This window comes from Panthera tigris (genome assembly GCF_018350195.1).
Source record: "Panthera tigris isolate Pti1 chromosome C2 unlocalized genomic scaffold, P.tigris_Pti1_mat1.1 chrC2_random_Un_scaffold_76, whole genome shotgun sequence".
Classification (NCBI taxonomy): domain Eukaryota; kingdom Metazoa; phylum Chordata; class Mammalia; order Carnivora; family Felidae; genus Panthera; species Panthera tigris.
The window spans coordinates 63,997-83,894 of NW_024962165.1; the positions used below are offsets into that span (position 1 = coordinate 63,997).

The 19,898-nt window shown below is 41.5% G+C and overlaps 1 protein-coding gene across 1 annotated transcript in view; it reads right to left on the minus strand.

Annotated features, from left to right (window-relative positions):
* The window catches only part of LOC102955092 (probable cation-transporting ATPase 13A4), a 72,489-nt gene that overhangs the window by 34,864 nt on the left and 17,727 nt on the right, over positions 1-19,898 (minus strand). The window contains exons 7-15 of the mRNA XM_042977112.1: positions 17,842-17,976; positions 15,161-15,331; positions 13,948-14,105; positions 13,152-13,340; positions 10,584-10,645; positions 6,794-6,944; positions 5,080-5,166; positions 4,704-4,857; positions 3,443-3,554 (exon numbers count right to left, since the gene is read on the minus strand). Of these exons, the coding sequence (XP_042833046.1) occupies positions 3,443-3,554; positions 4,704-4,857; positions 5,080-5,166; positions 6,794-6,944; positions 10,584-10,645; positions 13,152-13,340; positions 13,948-14,105; positions 15,161-15,331; positions 17,842-17,976 (1,219 nt within the window). The remainder of the gene's footprint in view (positions 1-3,442; positions 3,555-4,703; positions 4,858-5,079; positions 5,167-6,793; positions 6,945-10,583; positions 10,646-13,151; positions 13,341-13,947; positions 14,106-15,160; positions 15,332-17,841; positions 17,977-19,898) is intronic.

Consider the following 19,898-nt stretch of genomic DNA (forward strand, 5'->3'; position numbering starts at 1 on the left):
CTTTCAGAAATTCTGCTGCCAGAAGAGTTTTTATGGAAAGCAAAGCCAGTCAGTCAAGTGAATGACCATTTACTGAATACCTAAATGAGGGCAAGGAACAGGGCTGAGGAGAAGGGGGAGAGAATGTACAGAAACTATAGTAGCCCCTAAATCTGGGGATTTCACATTTAACCAGGAGGAGAAGCGGGACTTGATTGCCTCGTTTGTATGGAAGGCTGGGAAAAGTACCAAGAGGTACAAATAATGGTCCTATGGAGTCAGATAGGAAGGTGTAATCATTTCTGGGTACAGTGATAGGAGAAACTTTCCTGGAACAGGGGATATTTGAGCTACTCTTTGAAGGATAACTTAGTTGATGACTGAATGAGGTCCTCCAAACTTTCTAGTGGCCCTCGTATCCAAACCTCAGGCTTTGGCTATTTTCAGAGATATGACATAAGCCAACCACAAGGCACCAGGTTGGGTCAAGGAAATGGCCACAGAGTCAGCCATCTGATGTAGTCTGCAGCCTATCCCGGCACTCATGTTTCTGGTTCCCCCGGCACATGGCCTTCATAGGGTTCCATGCACAGTAATCAGGATATTAACTAGTTCTTAACCCAGATCTGCCACTACCTTTGCTGTGTGACCATGGGCAAATCACTTTCTCTGTCTGCTAATCTACTTCTTCTTTTGTAAAAGAAGGTAGTAAAACTAATGCATCTCCAAGATCTCTTCTAGCCCTAACACGACATGATTCTTTTCATGAGTTTCAATATAAATCAAGAAGTAGAGAAGAAGTGGTCTCTTGAGGGATCTGAAGCTCTGCAACCTGGAATAGTGAGCTACCTTTTCCTGCTTCCTGACCAGACAGTATATCTCCTCCTGACGCATCTAAAAATAATCAAGAATGGGGAATGTGATGCAAAGGGGATATTGTCATCCATGAGATTACATTTCCTGTCCTTGGAATCCAGGCTGTTTTTAAAGGTTGAAATACGCAAATTGGGCTGAGAACCCTCAAAGAAATTATGGTATCAGGGTTGGAAGCACTCTGCGCGCGTGCATGCACACACACACACGCACACCCTAGAAAAAATTTTCTGCTCTAATTAGGGATTAGCAAAGCTTAGGTAAATTAACTAAGCTAGGAGTAGATGTATGGTGATGTGGTTTTAGCACAGGAGGGGCAAACTGACAACCTAAGATTAGATCCTATTGGATCCTATAAGGGTTTAGATCTTGCCAGACTTTGAAACGTTGGAATTTCAATGCTGTTAGCCCAGGCATGTACTCTCCTGTGTGCCACAGCCCTCACAATTCCCTATTGGTTATCCGTCTTCACCATTATTGCTTTGTTATATGCACCAGCTCAAAAATCATGAGTTTGAAACTGGTAGATATGCAACTATTTATTATAATCATCAGAAATAGCAGAATAGCCAGAGTCTTAATATATATCTGTCAATGGGTTCTCAAGAAACAAAGTTCCATTCCCAATTCTGCCACAACCTGACCCCAAGTTTGTTTGTTTGTTTCCTTCAAATGTGAGATCCAGTCTCAAAGTTCACACTCTTAGCTCTCTGACTTGAGTAACTTTAATGGCCCGAGTCAATTAAATTACAACAAATACCCAGAGTTGTAATAGCCCGAGTTTTAAGGATCAATCTAAGCGGGCCTCAGGACTCCAATACTCAGTAATCTTTGATGAGCCATTTCCCCCTCTGGACCCCACTATCCATTCACAAAGTGACAGAGTTGGACCCTGTTGGTGGTTTTCAGCAGGAAAGGCGCTGCCTCTAGAAGGCATTTTGGAAACCTTGTAGGCATCCAAGCAAGATTTCCTGCAATGACCAATGCACCATGAAGAATTCCCCTGCATCTCACATGCCTCTTGAATATTTTACAGGTCATCCATTCATGGACATTAAAAAATCATTTATACTTTCAGTACTGGGTTATACTGTTTATAATGTACTATTATTATACTATATGGTATCTGTGTTATTATAGCATATCTAATACTACGAATATTATATTAAACAAATATAAATTGTTATACTTCCCCCATGCTGTGTTTTACATATAAACACAAAGTATTTTTTAAACACTTTTGATATTCTATTGAATTTTTCAGAAATGTAACTGCCATGTAAAGTGAGAAGAGATTATACTGTTTGATTCAGTTTTACCAAGTGTTTGTAACCATTTCAGAGTCACCTCCCTGACAGCAAGCAAGACTGCTGGCAGTATTTGCAACTCCAATATGTAAATGCACCTGTATCAGTCTGCACAGTGATTCTGCACACAGGGGCAAGCAACATATCGCTTCATTTAGATTTAGTGGAGTCAGCTGAGCATTCACTGAAATATTACTTTTTGTCATGAATTGCATGTTTGCTTCTATGTTTACTATATAACAGGGCATGGTCTTTACTTCTATTTTTTTTAATTTTTATTTATTTATTTTTTTTACATTTTTATTTATTTTTGAGAGACAGAGAGAGACAGAGTATGAGTCAGGGAGGGCCAGAAAGAGAGGGAGACACAGAATCCGAAGCAGGCCCCAGGCTCCGAGCTGTCAGCACAGAGCCCGACGCGGGGCTTGAACCCACGAACCGTGAGATCATGACCTGAGCCGAAGTTGGACACCCAACCGAGCCACTCAGACGCCCCAGTTCTTATAGAAAATACGTGCTGATCAAATTACATACAAATTTTATTTTAAAGGAAGTGGTACAAAATATAATGACAATAGGAGTGTTGAATCTGATAGGATTGAGCACAAGTATGTTAGACCTCCCAAATTCAAGATCCAAAATAACAAAATAAGTCCTGATTATCTCCACAGCAGTGTTACCCCCAGAAGCTGACAGAGTACTGGACATGGCAGTGAAGGTGAAATAAACAAGGTAGCCTATAAATGGTGGAAAATACAACAACAAATTTGAGCACATAAATACTGGAGTCCATTTTAGTTTTTAGGCACCTCTTTTACATCTCAAAACTACCTCCTGAATGGCTCTTCTGATTCTGTGTAAGTCTAAGCTCTGTTCATTTGTTTCATTAAGTTGCAAATTTATCAATTGTTTTTCAGACAGATGTCATGTTTTCTAGCAACTAATTCACTAACTCTAACAAAAAATGAGCTACTTGTATTTGTTTCAAAACGGGGTCGTCACCACAATTTCAAACTCTCTGAAACGTTGGTTATTTTCCTATGTCTGTTTTTACAAAGCTGTACAATGATGTCATATTTTATAGTTTATACAGTTTTTTCTCAGAAATTCTCCCAGGGTTCACATCAGCTTTGTGGCTGAGGCAGGACAAGGATGACTCTATCCCTGTTTACCAAGTTCAGAGACATTTTATGCACACCAATCCAGCAAGCTGTATTGTTCAGTCCACTGCCCAGTCCACTGCCCAGCAAACCATTCTGCTTTATCAAATCCTCCCTACTTACCTGGTGAAGGCAGTGGTGTGATGATCCATTTCTAGCTTCTTGTAGGCCAGTGCTATGACCCGGAAGCCCTGTGTCGTGTAAATCTGAAGTTCACTAACAAAACTAGTTGGTACTGTTCAGAAAATAAGGCAAGATTAGTATGCAACATTTATTCCGCTGGTACCGGTGGAAAAATTCTTTATAAACAGATCCAACTCTTTCCCAAGAAAACACACCTCGTAAAAGATACACAAATAAGTCAGTGAGAACCCTAGATATAATTATACTGTCAGGGTTGGGATCCAGTGAAGCTGAAATGAGAAAAAAGCAGGACAAAAAAAGAAAAAAGAAAAAAAGATGGGAATCGTGTGTAATTCTTTTTTCTCCAGTTTGACCAACAAGCATTCATTCAGAGTCTGCTTACCATGTATGTGTCAGATATTGGCTCTACAGAGACTGAACGGCAGACCCTGCTTTAAAGATCTCTGTCGGGTTAGTAACAACCAGTGGAATGAGATCATTGCCAGTGTAATGAGATCTAAGCAATTGCAGTGTGCTATGGAAACATTTCGAGGTGCTTGTATCATCCTGGCGGGAAGTGGGTAGACGAAGGAAGAGGAAAGGCATTTTGGCCAAGGGAGCATCATATGCTCAGACATAGAGACACAAGGCAGCAAGACTTGAGTAGTGAGTTCAGCTCGGGGGAAGCATGAGGAGAGAGGATAGGAGTGGCAAGGCATATCTGGAAAGTGTGGTAGGATCCAGATCATGAAGGACTTATGTGTGATCCTAAAGGAGTCTGAGACTATCCTGGAACCTATGGGAAGTGACCGAAAGAATAGCAGCAAGAAAGTGACAACAGGGTTATACTATGTGGTGGAAAAACCAATCTGGCCACAGTATGAAGGGTGAATCAGAGTAGGGGAACCTGGGACCAGGATTTACCAAACATTGAAGTGATCCAGGGGAAAGGTGATGAGGGTCTGGGTGGATGGAATGAGAGGGCCATGGATCAGCAATTGATAAAATAGAGGCTCTGAAAGAGAGGGAGGAATCAGGGCCGAGTCCTAAATTGGGAGTAGCGGCAGAAATTCGTAATACCATTCACCAAGATGGAAAATACAGGAAGTGAGAAAGAGAAGTATTGAGTTTGGGGTGCCAGTTGGGTTACCGAATTAGCAATGGCCAGTAGGCAATTAAATTTATAGATCATGTGCTGATGGGACACATTTGGGCTGGAAATAACAGATCCGTCTGTTGAATCACAAGTCTGTTCGCTTACCTGTCTCAGGTTGGCAAAAGCTGGCCACCCTTTCTGGTGCACCTTTCATGAATGCCAGCCGGTCACCCCCCATCTCTTGGACAATGACTGTCATCCTCTGCAGTGCTGATGAGAATGGGAACAGATGCAGGATTGCAATTCCTTCCACTGGGACCTGGTTGAGGGTGGGGGAATGGAGAGGGACATACCAACATAGCTTCTAGCTAGTCAAGAGTTCACTACTCCCTCAATTCTTATTTTAGCAAATACGGGAAGCAAGGTCTTAGCAATTTTCACCTATGGAATTCAAAGAAGACACGTCTGTCTTCAAAATTTTCCCTTCAAAAATTTCCCTTTGAGTCTGGGCATTTGGGGGTGGATAGCAGGCAAGGCTTACCTGGCTGGCTGTTTTGCAGGGCTTAACTACCATGGCATGTGCTGGCACTCCCTTGATGTGGAAATCGTCCCCAGAAACAGCCATCTCCTGTTTCACAAATGGGATATTTCTTTGTAGAGATTTAGTTCTTATTCGTCCACTGATACCACGCTCAAACCCCCTCTTTGAGAAAATCCTCAGGCCACCTTGATGTATTCTCAGTGTCACCTCCCTCAGTCAGATGGAGGTGAACCAGACTTATTTTGCCATGGGGCGCGGGGGGGGGGGGGGAGTGCATTGGAAATGCCACAGAACTTGCAAGGCAGACACCTCTGAATTATTCATGCAATTTATCCTGCTTTCTCTGTTGGAATGTGCCGCATAAAGGTTCATTCTCCGCTTCTGAAAAGCTTAACTTGAAAATAGTGAGCATGAAGAGGCAGGCTTGTGTGAGGCAAGCACCATACTGTCTTTGTTTTCCCAGAGTTCGACACTGTTCCCACCCTTCCTTCTCTGTCTAATTTGAATCGATAGTCCTCAGGGCCAGGCAGGGCAGGGACTGTGATGTACGTGGCTAGTGTTCAGTAAACGCTCAGTAATTGGTGTAATAATAACTCTAAATTATAGTCAAAGGAACCTTTTACCCAAAGATGTCAAAATGCTTTGTAATCATATCATCCAGCAGCTGAAACAATCTCAGAAAGGAAATTGTAATTCCTACTTAAAGATACAGAAAAACAGTAACCCAGAAGAAATGGGGGGACTGGCAGAGTGATATCAGATTGCTACAGAGCCATATCCCACTAGCGCTGGAGGGGACCCTAGAGACTGTCTCCTTTAGCAGGGTAGCACGCGGGAATCACTGAGGCCTAGAACTGCACAGGGCTTCCGGGAGTAGGAGTGGGCTTGTGGCGAGCGTTTCCTGTATTACACAGGGTCTATCTTCTATGTCAACCACAGCAACTCCAACTGTTGGTTTTTTAATAGAATGTTTCTGAATAGGTTTCCTTTGGAGAAAAGATTCCAGCTCTGTTATTTCATTTTGTTTGTTTGTTTTATATGAACACTGCTGATCTAAATCAAGCCCTTTTGTTTTAAGGTCATGGGAGCCAACACTTGAACAAGAGGGATGCCTTCACAGGGTCAAGCAGTCAGAGCAGAGCCAAAACTGGAACCGGGAAACCAGAGACCTGGTCCTGAACTATACGTTTTGCTCTTAAATCTACTTCAAAATCTCAACAAAAGCTCTTTCACGGTTTCCCTTTTTATTTCTTCCAGTCTTAGAAACAAAGTCAATATTCATTTAATAGGAATAAAACTTTTGGTAACAATGAATTATCCTAAGCAGTGGAGACAGTGCTGTTTCCTAATCCCCATGTTCTAGAAAACTTTACAACCAGACATTGCTCAAAAGTTGGAAAATAATTATACAGCAATTATGTTGTCTCAAGAGTTGGAAGATATAGAATAATTGTATGAATATGGCTAACCTACAATGTCCCAGGCATACTATCAGGGATTTTTTTTTAAATGCATCATTCCATTTATCCTCATCATAACTCCACAATGGAGATACTATTATTAGTTAAATTGTACAGATGAGGAAAACAGACTTAGATTAGTTTGTCCATCACTACTGCATGTACCTCTATATTGAAAGTATTGAATATGATAAAATCTGTGTTGCTCTGGCATTGAAGAAGCTTCTTAGGTCATCTGCAGAGCAGGATCTTACCCAGGTGGTGGCTTCAAACATCTTGAGATCCAGAGGATCTCCCTGGATGGTCCCATCAAGAAGAATCAGAGAGTGGCAGCTGGCCATGGCCGCACACAGCGGGCCCCATGGCAAAGACCTGCCGGACACAAAGCTGTGGACTTCTTGGAACCTGAAGGAGAAAAGGGAAGGGCCTTCAGTCTATCCATCCATGCTAAAATGGAGCTTGTGGAAGTAAATATCTGTTGAAAAATTACTGCAGCATGCATGGTTACACTGGCATGCATCTTCTAATGCCCCCAAATTAATCATGCTTTATTTAGCCGTTATTCTTCTATAAATTCAGCAAGCGTGAGAAAGGTCTTTGAGGTTTGTCTCAAACTCTTTCTTTTCCTTGCTCTTTCTCTGGCACTGATTTAATCCCAGAGGTATAGAAAAAACTAGAAGTATCACCCTTAGTTTGAAACACATCCACTACCACCCCAACTACCAGACCGCTTCATTTCCAATGTGGTGAGAAGCACAGGCTAGCTCATTGTATGGCTGTGTGTGTATATGTGCATCTTCACTCAACCCTTCGGGGCAGGCATACATTTTTCCATCTTTCTCTCCAACATATCTGACGTTTGGCCCACAGCAGATACTCAACAAATGTATGAATGAATAAATGAATGAGTTAATTACTGGAAAACCAAAAGACTTTAATGATAAAGAACTTTAAAAAAAAAGCATTTTTGAAAAGGACATTTTGTCCCCCTCTTCCGTCCTGACATCTAGCGTCCATCATCACCATCATTTTTTTATAGAAACTAGCCTCGTCTAAAACCTACTGAGGTACAACTCCAATTGTCACATGCAGGGTTCTTTCACTAAGTCAGAGATGAAGTCATCAAGTGTGGCCTCAGGTTTAGTAGATGCATGTCCTTTGAAGCCTTGCTGTCATGTCTTACACGTGGAGCACCGTAGGTGGTCCACAAAGCAGCCCATCCTACGTGGGGGACCTCAGAGGGGCAGGTGCTTCCAAGGGGCCAGAGTCTACATGCTCTTGTTTCAGATTTGTGGACCAGCTCAGCTGTGGCCCTATTATCTCTTCTTCCTCTGGGGCTACATAGGACCTCTCGCTGTGCCTCCAATGTGCAGTTTCCAGACCTCTCTACCACCCTAATTACTCATTACTGGAAAAGTTTTTATGTGTCACATTTTGTCTTAAAACATGCTCTCCAGGATCAGATTATCATTTCCCATGATATGGACACTGAATTTCTTTAAATATGGCCTTAGTTTGCTCTAGCCTTTTATTCCCGAAAGCCTCCCCATCACAGAGCTAACTCATAATCCAGGCGTATTTCTTCCTGGCTTCCTCATTCAAGTTTCCCTACAAGTTCAAAAACCTCTTGGCTGATTACTGACCCTGTTGATTATATTTATTATTATCAGTAGTTCAAGTTGTCTTAGTGGTTTCCAACATGTCCCCCAGTATTTTAGTACACATTAAGCAATCACCAGCAGCGTGATTAACACAGATGCTTAAGCTCACACTGAAAAGCAAACACAGATTAAGGGAAAAAAATCTTATTTTTAAGTTGGCACACATATTGCCATTGCTACGTAATTCTGAATATATAATTCTGAGTTCCTGGGGACTGGGCCAAACTCTTGTTTGTATAACAAATAAATAGAACTCTCTCTCATCCTTGTCCTTGTATTTTTATTTGAATGTTTATGATTGATCCTGCTCAAGTAGCCCAGGTGGCCTTCTAATGGTTCTTGAAGTATCTGGCACATTGGGCAGGAATTTTTGGAAAAGAATTATTAAAGATGAGCTTGCCTTTTACAAGAAGATATTTAATAGCCTGTAAGTCAAATGCTGACTTCTACCTAGTATTGAGTAGGTTTTCTCTGATGTTATTAATTAAATTTGGCAATCTTTCTTTTCAAATTTTAAATTTTCCTTTTAGGAAGCAAGAGTAGCAGGCTTAATTAATCAATCAATAACTTAAACATTGTATCAATGTTTTAATTTCAATTTGACAGGTTACATTTATTTATTTATTTATTTATTTTTTAACATTTATTCATTTTTGAAAGGCAGAGAGAGACAGAGCGCGGACAGGGGAGGGGCAGAGAGAGAGGGAGACACAGAAACAGAAGCAGGCTCCAGGCTCCGAGCTGTCAGCACAGAGCCCGACGTGGGGCTCGAACTCACGGACCGCGAGATCACGACCTGAGCTGAAGTCGGCCGCTTAACCGACTTAACCACCCAGGCGCCCCTGACAGGTTACTTTTAGAAAAGAAAGTTTTGTGAATAAGAGGATGCCTGAATTCAATAAGTGGAAAAGCATTCAAAAGATGGAACATTAAAAAAAAAAAAAGGCGGAACATAGTAAGTTCATTTTAATTAAACATTTGCTGGGCACCTGTTATGTGTGCCCATGTGCCTGGTATAGTGCTACAGCACTAGGAACACAAATATAAATAAAAGACCAACTACTCTTAGGATGCTTACGTATTTGAACAAATACATACATTTTTTGTGGAAGCTGAAGCGGAAACATACAAATGAACAGGAAGACCAGGTCTATATCTAAATCTATGTTTGAGACAAAATGAAAAGAACTTGAGAACGTTTAATATTTATAAGAGGTTTCTCCTGTGGACCAAAGTGGCTAGAAGCACTGAGATCTATTTGTTAACCCAGGAAATAGACTTGCTTATAAATAATATTTTCATATGAGAATGTATTACACACATGTAATTAAAATATTTTGTGGATAAATTATAGGTCACCTGCATATAAGAAGAACCACAATGTACCTTTTATGTATTAGATGCTTTTGTGATGGAGGATGTGAGGATACGGGGGAAATACTTTCATTTAAAAAAAAATGTAAAAGTCAGATGGTTCGTGTTCTGTTCGCAAGTGGAGGTAGTGACCAGAAAAAGCGGGGGGGGGGGGGTGCAATGTCAGACATGCCCACAAGAGGGCCACACAAGAGAGCCATGCAAATCATACCACCCCGAGCTGAAAATTGCCAAAAAAACGAGTCTTTTCTGGCCAGAAAGGAGGAGTTGCCCCGCACCCAAAAGGTGGAGTTTCCAGAACTGCAATACCAAAGAAAATGAGTGCATTAGCTACGGGTTCACGGCTGCTGCTCTTCCTGAAACTCACTGTGCACAAGTCAGTGCAGTGTTCTCCTTCCAGGCAAACTGAAAGGCTTCAGTTTGTAGAAGGAATGTTACCTCCCTGAGGGACCGTGTCCTGGTATTCTCCAAATCAGGTACACTGGGTCAACTTCAGGCCCCTCACTAATATGCTGACAGCAAATTACAGTTTTAAGATTTTTTTGCAGGGTGCCTGGGTGGCTTAGTTGGTTAAGCATCTGACTTTGGCTCAGGTCATGATCTGGGCTCTGTGCTGACAGCTCAGAGCCTGGAGCCTTCTTTGGATTCTGTGTCTCCCTCTCTCTCTGCCCCTCCCCTGCTCTCTCTCTCTCTCTCTCCCTCTCGCTTGCTCAAAAATAAATAAACATTAAAAAAATTTAAAAATGGTTTTACAAATCACATCTTAGCAAAGACGCGAAACCCCTCTGTCTCCTAGGTTTGCGAGTGGAATGGGGCAGGGGATAGGGTGTAGGGAGCTATGCATGTTTCAGTAAGACTTGGAAGTGCTCCAAAGAGACATTACATGAAGGCACTCTGGCAACCACTGCTCTGAAGCCAAAATGTCTTCATTATTAATTTTCAGGAGAAAATGCAGAGTATTTTCTCTGGGAAAAGAGAAACTCCAGTGCATTCAGTCCCAGGTACTCACCCACTCCTATCGCAGGGCACGGCTCCCCAGAGATCCAAACCATCCCTTGTTAAGGTGCCTGTCTAAACAGAAACGAGGGCTCGGTTTACTCTGAAGCGACAGCCCATAAGGTATGTTTTAACAGGGAAATATATGTCACAAACACGTTACTGAAATCAGCACCTCAAGGAAGGACACAGTCAGGTGGGAATCCTGGGGTCCTCGGCAGAAGCTTGGACGGCTCCTACCAGTTGTACCAAGCTGGCAATAAAGGAAGAAAACGGTATCTGTCTTACAGACTTCAGAGGCTGGTTGTGAGGATCTAATGGGAAAGTCTTGGTAAGCCTGTAAGAGCTATAAAGTGGGTGAGTCCCAGGTTTTACAGCAGAAGATAAAAGTATGTCATCAGAAATAAGTAATGGGAGTAGACTTTTTCCCTGCTCTAAACAGGTGGTTTGCTCTTTGACACCTGTTAGGTAAAAGAGGGTGCTTTTTGGTATTTCTCTCCATACAGGATAATGATGAAGAGCTTGGACTCGTTTAAAACACTAGCTGTACGACCTGGGAGAGTTATTTAATCCCTCTGAAACTTGGAGCCCTTACCTGTACAATGTGCTTATAATCGGATGAGGTTATTGTGAACGTCAAATTAGACGATACAAATAAAGTGCTTGATTTAATGTCTGACACAGAGTAAGAGCAAATTATGATAATTACCCCTAATTATTACTTATTTTATGCAAATCCATGTCATAATGATTTGTCCCACCCCTGCTTCTTTTGCCAAGTGCAGGGATGAGATGACCCCACAAATAGAACATTCTTCTTTGTTATGCTAATTGGATCACAAAATAATTCAGAAATGCTGGCAAGAGCCATGTTAGCCTTCTGATCGTGGTAGGTCTCTCTGAGAGTCCAGTAACCATGTAATATAGCTCTGATCCTATTACTTTTCTGTCATCAAGAACCTCAATGTCCTGTTTAATGGACACAGGGTTTCCATTTGGGAAGATAGAACAATTCTCAAGATGGATGGCGGTGATTGCGCAACAATGTAAGTGCACTTAAAGCCACTTAAAGATGGTTAAAACGGTAAATTTTATGGAATGTTCATTTTGCCACAACAAAAGTAAGAAAAAGGAGAACGACAATTAAAAAAGCAAAAACAGAACCAAAAACCACTCTCAAAGGTACCGCACTGCCTGAAAGGTATGTACAAATGTCTTACCCAGATAGCAAAGGTGTACAAACCTCTCCCATTACTGACGTCTTGCTCTGGTCAAAACCACCGGCTCTATTGCTTTCCTAAATCCACTCATTTGCCCATATTCACCTGCCTATTATACCCTTGTGTTGTATTAATTTTCTATATATTATGATGATTTGACATCTTAAAAAACCTTTCTAAGGAAAGACTCCATCTCCTGGGCTAGCCAATTCTTAGAGATAGTAAGGGACTCCGCGTGCCTTTGACATGCAAACTAATCATCTACCTGGCCCCTACTCCTCAGGAGGCAATAGTCTTCTGCCTTCATCATCCTGGGGCCAAGGGCCAGAGACCACCCTGCAGCCCAAAGCTCACCCAAATCGTTCAAACTAGCCAGTCATAAGCTGTTTACCCTGCCCTGACCTGCCTTCCCCGTAGAGACCCCAGTAAAGGCCTTGGTCTAGGCATTTCCTCAGATCCCTTATCCAAACTTGCCATTCCTCCCATGGCCCACAGGACTGTGCCTCTCCTTACCAGGAGAACTGTAATGTTAAACTTCTTTCAAAGGCATTGACCTCTCTCTGCAGTCATCAATCCCCTTTATAAATGAAGACCTGGACACAAGACAGCCCATCATCCCTGCCTTACGCTCTCACAGCCCCTACCCTCACTCAGTATAGGCAGACACCAGACCAAAAGAATATATGCAGGAGGAGGTAGAATAAGAGGCTGGTTGGGAATAACTGGCATATAGTCAAGAATAATTTTAAGCAATATACTACAGATGGGAAAATACAGTAAGGATTTGATTGGAGCTTTCCTATAGCCAAGTGCAACTGCCCAAGTAAAATACAGTTAAATAAATCCTTCCCTTTTTAATTCATTCATTATTTATTATGATTAATTATTATTTATTCATAATTATGCATTATTCATTATTATTCATCATTATCATTATTAATTATTTATTTATTCATTATTAAACCAATAAATATTTATTGGGCACTGACTATACGCTAGGCAATATCCTTGACCATGGTAGTGGTCAAGCAGGGACCATAGTGAAGGGTTTAAGTTTTGTTCCTTGTATGTGGTTTTGTCTGGGGAGGGACAGAATGCTACCTTAATTAACTGTGTTTTAGAATACTAGAGCTGGAAGGACTTTCAAAGACCTGCTTATTCAGTACTTACTCTCCCTCTTCTAAACCCTAGAATCTGGAAGCTCAAGAGACGTGCCTTTCCTAGATTACGCATCCAACCAGAGATAAAAGGAAGGCAGATAACACATCCTGTGTTTCCTGCCCCAGAAAAGTGTGAAGCGCCTCTACCCGATGACAACGATGATAAAAATGGCAATGATAATGAGGGTGAAACACACATACCTTGTCAAAGCAGACAAGGTTTAATTGTCCACATACATTGATCCTCTGGGGGCTGATGCAAAAGATGCCTCTCTTCTTCAGCCTCTTCTGGGCATAGATAATGCCTGTGGTCAGAGCAGCAGGTAGAGCAGGAGGGACCGCAATTGTGATGACATCAAGGGCTTTCTTCACCACCTCCTCTGGAGGCTCCTGGGACATAAAGTCACTCTTCAGCTATTACAGGTAAATCAGTCCTGAACAGCGTGGTGCATATGACTTTTTTCCTCCTTTTTGTTTACTTCCTTAGGTCAGATTCCCAGAAATGATATGAGTGGGTCACAAAGTATGCACGGTTTATGGCTCTCATAGATTTTCCAAAGTGCAATGAAACAGTTTGTAATGAGTCATTGCTGCTACCAGCAGAGAACAATGTACAAATTTGCCATGGCCTCACCAACATGGGGTATCCAGGTTTTATTTTCAGCTCCTTATTTAGTAATGCCAAAATACTATGTTACTGGGATAAACATATTCTCAGATCGAAAATGAAAAAATGGTGTAAGAAGTGTACAAGATGAGAGGCACTGTTGGTAGCTCAGGAAACAGTGTTTTGCCCCTCTAGTTCTGATTGTTATAATATTACTTGGGGATCAATCTCTCATATTGGCGAACTGTGAGTACATGTGCAGGTATCAGTGTTTGGCTTTGTTTCCCAGGTTTATAAACCATAGCTGAGATTAAGGTTAACATGCAGAGTATAAATTATACCTCCATGAGTGTTACGTGTGCATGTAGTAAAAGAACAAAAGCAACTTACCCCGTTGAGCACATAGACGCACAAAGTATAGATCATCCCAATGGTTGCTGTCCCTACAAGGCACAGGAGGAACCTGATGGCATCCCTGTAAAGCTTAAAATTCATTGGCTTCGGGTACAGAATGGATCTCACGAGGTCGCCTTTTGCAGTGTTGAATCCTGAAGTAACACACAACCCACATTCTTAGGATGACAAATCTTACTACTAGCACGCTTCTAAGCCTCAACATGGCCTTTGTTTTTCTCTAGAGATATTTCAACAGTGCTTAAACCCAAACACAATTAAAGGATAATTGGGAAGACACCTGAGTGCTAGAATGGAAATATCTTACTTTTTCAGAGCCTATTCCCTTCTGATCTTTCTTCTCTCTACTTTCAAAATCAATGTGACCCAGAGATAGGAAACCACCACACTGGGATCAGAACACAGCCTTGCCCAATATAACTTCATTTTAAGGAAACGACTCACACACACACATACACACACACACACGTTACTTGAAATTAAACCATAGGACCCAGTAAATACTGATGGACTTAATTTCTAATACTTTTCAGTCAAGTTTTCAATTTCTTTTTAAAAATTTTTTTAATGTTTATTTATTTTTGAGACAGAGGGAGACAGAGCACGAGTGGGGAAGGGGCAGAGAGAGAGGGAGACACAGAATCCGAAACAGGCTCCAGGCTCCGAGCTGTCAGCACAGAGCTCAATGCAGGGCTTGAACCCACGAACCGTGAGATCATGACCTGAGCTGAAGTTGGACGCTTAACCGACTGAGCCACCCAGGCGCCTAAGTTTTCAATTTCTAACCCTGGCTAGAAAAACTTGGGATTTGGGGCTAAAAGATCTAAGTTCTAGACCCAGGTCTTTCAGTGACTAGCTATGTGATTTTTTTTTTTTTTTAAGTTTGTTCAGATTGTGCTGACCTCAGCCTATTTATGTACGAAGTGGGAACAAGCATCTTTGCTGTGCAGGTTTGATATATAGAGATAGTTTTTAAACTACAAAACATGTTAATAGTAATTATTGTCATAGGTATTTTGTTGACTAAAAGGCATGTGCCATAGTGCAATTCACACTTGAAATATGGAACTTTAATAGGTTTGGTTCGTTATCGAAAGACTATTGCTTACCTAATAGATTTCAGGCACTAGACACACTGAGCAAAAATATTTCATTAAAGTAACATACCAAAGAAGGGATGCTCACTCACCAGTCTGCAGCACCACCGCCCTCACGGTCCCGGAGCACGCTCCCTTAGCTTGGATAACCTCTGTCCCACAGAAAAGGACATGCCTTTTATAGTCGGCTTCACTCTGCGTTTTCCAAGGCATGGAGCTCTCCATCTTGGGCAATGGAGTTTTAGTGACTGGAATACTTTCTCCTATAGAAAACAAACATCTCATTTAAATCACGTATGCACTCACTAGGCATGCGGTGGACGTTTGTTATAAGCCTGCAGGGGGTGGCAGGGACAACCCTAGGTATTAGGGATACAAGGAGATTGTTTTTTAGGAGATTTTTAGTCCCAATAAATAAGAATAATGTATTATAAATACTATAAGTATTGTAACATCCAACAAGGACATTAAAGAAGGCTAGAAATAGCTGTGTAGGGAATAGCAAGTTGTGAGGTCCAGAATGTGGGGCATGGGGAGTGAGGGGCCATGAGACCTGTGCAGGAAACCAAAGCAGGGAAGCCCTAGGTGCACATATTTAAGTGTTTACATGGTTTTTGTAGGCATTAGTGGCAGAAGGGAGTGGGGAGATATTTAAGTGTTTTTTTCAGGAGAGTAATATCATATTCATGTACAAGAGAGAGAGTACTCTATCTGCAGTACAGGGAATGGATTGAAGTCTGGTGAGGTTGGAAGCTGGACATCCAGATGGAGAGAACAAAGTCTGACTTATGGCAGCAGGCAGTGAGAGTAAAAGGAAGTCCAGGAGCTGAGAAATAAGAAGGTAAGAAGTTACAAAACTTGGGGAGAGTTTTATATTGGGAGGTCATAGGAACAGAGAAATTCAAAATGGCTTCTTGGTTTCCAACTTGGGGAAATGAGCAGAGGGTGGCATTAGTCATCAACAGAGGGATTATAGGAGGAAGGAAGAGTTGCTTTATGTTCACCATGAGTTGGAGATGTCTTGTGGGATGGCTATGTTGAGACGTCTTGCATTTATTTATTTGAGTCTGGAGTTCAAGGGAGAAGCCTAGACCAGAGACATTTAGTCAAAGTTCACCACCTTACACAGGCTATGATTAAAGTCACAGGAGAGAGGAGATTACTGAGGGACCAAGAGTGAGGATAGAAGAGGATAGGACTAGGACAGAGCTCTGAGCACTACCAACAATCAGGAGCAGCATGGGCAGGGCGCTATCTTGGACAGTTAGGGAGAAGAGAGTTTTCCAAAAGGAAAGATGGTCAGAATCATCAAAGGCAGCAGAGAGGTCAACAAGAAGAGAAATCTAAAGAATCCATTGGGTTTGGCAACTGGGACATGGGTGACTGCTGCCAGTGACATGGAAGGAGCAGATGGCAGTGGGCTGAAGTGCTAATACAGGGTGGTGAATGACGTTGAGGAAGTAATTAGGGTCTGATCTGTGGAATAAACCTTGTAAAGCCTTCCACTGGCCTTTGAAAAGTGGGCAGTACAAAGTCAGAGATATGTCCCACTGTAGTAGGGCCACTTTTTGCCAGAAGAAAGGTACTTAGCATTGCAGAGGTCCCAGCACTAAAGGAATTTTACAAATCTACGGATTCCTTATATGAAGAAACATGGCCTGCCACGCATTAAAAAAATTGGGGTGGGGGGAGACCATACGCCTGGGTGGCTCAGTCGGTTGAGTGTCTGACTTTGGCTCGGTCATGATCTCACAGTTCGTGAGTTCGGGCCCCATGTTGGGCTCTGTGCTGACAGCTCAGAGACTGGAGACTGTTTCCGACTCTGTGTCTCCCTCTCTCTCTGCTCCTCCCCTGTTCATGCTCTGTTTCTCTCTGTCTCCAAAAATAAATAAACATTAAAAAAACCTTTTTTAATAAAAAAATAAAAAAACATTTTTTGGTAAAGTTACATAGAAGAAAGATACATGTTCTTGTCTCCATTTCATGCCTTCCTGGTCTGTCCTAGAGAAATGGATTCAATTTTGGCTACAGTGGGAACCACAGTATGTCAATGTGTCTTCTCAGCCCCCTAGTCCATCTGTGAAAAAACCTTTATGATTCTTCTTTATCTTACAGAAATGTTGGCACAACATCTCCTCAAATGTGCACTCGTGAGAACTTGAAGCACTGTGATCTCAAGGTCTCTTCTCTCTGGACCTCAGCTTCCATATCCATGAGATGCAGTGACCTCTAAGGTCCCTCCCTGCTCTAGCAGCATACTACTTAAAAATGAAATTCAATTAGTCCTAAAGTCCCAGTGTGTTTTCAGGCAGCAGATGTGTGACAAATCCTTTGTCGTGAACCTTTTCACATATTCAAGCCAAGGCAGGGAAGAGCTTGGACTTGACCTTCTGGGTTTCAGGATGTCATCAATAGCTTTCATATCTTCCAAGTTTATCAAAAGATATAATTTATGTGAAAATACGGAACATAAAAGTCACAGATGATTTGAAATGTCTAATGATCTCTACAGTCTTTTAAGGTAAAGCGACAGGGTTGCAATAACCTTTGTTCAAGAAGAAAATGCTAAGCACTCGGAAAATTACAACTGTATCAAACATAGGACACAGAAAGCAGCTTTAATTTGGACTCTCCCATCCAGAGCAGGACAGTCAAGTAAGAATTGTGGGAGTGTAATATCCCACAGCAAGCCCCAGCTTTGCCACTGTTGTTCTGATAGAGAAGGAACCTGGGAGAGCTTGCCAAGGCTGTAAGTCGTGAGACAGAACCGTACCTGTCAGCATGCCTTCATCTACCACACAGCTGCCATCAATCAGGATGGCATCGCATGGCATTTGCACTTTGTTCCCCGTCAAAATTAATAGATCTCCGGGTACCAGGAAGCGTGATTCCAGCTCTTGGATTCCAGCTGAAAGTGTGAGATGGCAGTCAAGTCAGATTTTTTTCTCACAACAACTAGTCCAACATCTAGCTTAATTGGAAATCAATGAAAAAGCAACGTGGATGGAACTGGAGGGTATTATGCTCAGTGAAATAAGTCAGGCAGAGAAAGACAGATATCATGTTTTCACTCATAGGTGGAATATGAGAAACTTAACAGAAGACCGTGGGGGAAGGGAAGGGGAAAAATAGTTTCAAACAGCAAGAGAGGCAAACCATAAGAGACTCTTAAATACAGAGAACAAACTGAGGGTTGATGAGGGGGTAGGGGAGAGGGGAAAATGGGTGATAAGCATTGAGAAGGGCATTTGTTGGAATGGGCTGGGTGTTGTATGTAAGCAATGAATCGTGGGAATCTACTTCTGAAGCCAAGAGCACACTATATACACTGTATGTTAGCTAACTTGAGAATACATTATATTTTTAAAAAAGGAAACTATTCCTCAATGTTGATTCAAAATCTGAGAACAATAAGAGAAAAAAGTAATAAATTGCATAAAATGAAAACAGAGAAAAAACCTAAAGACAAGTTTAGAAAACATATTTGAAATTTACAGTACATTACATTACAAAAGATTAATATTCCTAATATATAAAGAATTCCTGAAAAAAGAGATGTACAGCAAATGACTATAGCAAAATTGCTAGAGATGTTAACAGTTCATACATGCACACACACACACACACACACACGCATAGAGGCATACGCACAATGCAAATGGCATGCTAAACATTTGAAGAGATCTCATTCTTACTCATAATTTAAAAAATGAAAGTTCCTTCCCTCCTACCTACCTTTCTTCCTTTCCTCCCGTCTGCTTTCTTTTACTTTTTTCCTTCCTTGCTCCATCCTAAAGCTAGAGGGGTTAAATAAGGTAGGCATCCTTGCAGAAGGTTGGGTGGTGTGGGGTGTGGGGGCAGCCTGCTACAAGTTTTGGAGCCTAAGCAGAATGGACAGGTGTTTACATGACCCGGTGCAGGGTGTCAGAGCCCAAGGAGGGAGAGAAGGGCCACATTGGTGACAGTGGCCTGGTGTGGGATGTTGGAATCCAAGAAGGGTGAAAAAGGGGTCTACATGGAAGTAGGGGAGGGCATCAGTAATGATGGATGTTGGGTTCCGCTCAGCAGGGATTGATAGAATAAGTAGATATAATGAGGCTAATAGGAGTCAGGTTTCTCATAAAGAAAGGAACTTACAAATATAGATGGAAATAAACTTAGAATAAACCCTTTGGTATTAGATTAGAATTAGAGACAACAATGTAAACTGACAGTTTTCAATAGATAAATAGGGAAATAATATAGATGTAAATGTATGTGTATGTAAGAACACGCATATATAAAATACGTTTGCTTATCTTTTGATATACATATATTCACTAATTCTGTTCTCTGAGAGGGCCTGGGAGCAGTGAAACCCCAATAATAATGTGCATATCTAGTGCCCAAATTTTGGTTTCTAAATTCTATTCCTCTCCCCAAAAAGAATCCTTATTCCTTAAGGAAATGGCTGATTATAAGGCTGGGTCAAGAAAAGTATCATATAAGCTAGAACATTTTGTTGCTCAAGGAAATACGGAGAAAGAAAAAACATCAAAACCAATTTAACAGGCTTTCACTGCCTAAATGTGTAACAATTTGAGCATCACAGTAAATAAAGATAAATGAACTATGACCCATCAAATAAAATAGGAATTCATGAGTCCATATGATATAAGCACATGGATGAATAAATGAGGAGAAAGATAGTTTTTTCCTACAGTAACTTTACAATTAATGTAGGAGAAAAGATAAAATTAGAAAATCACCATTTGGCAACCATCAAAGTAATAATTTAGCCAAGAAATAGCAATGGATACTACAACTAGTGGGTAAATTTAATGAGGAGAG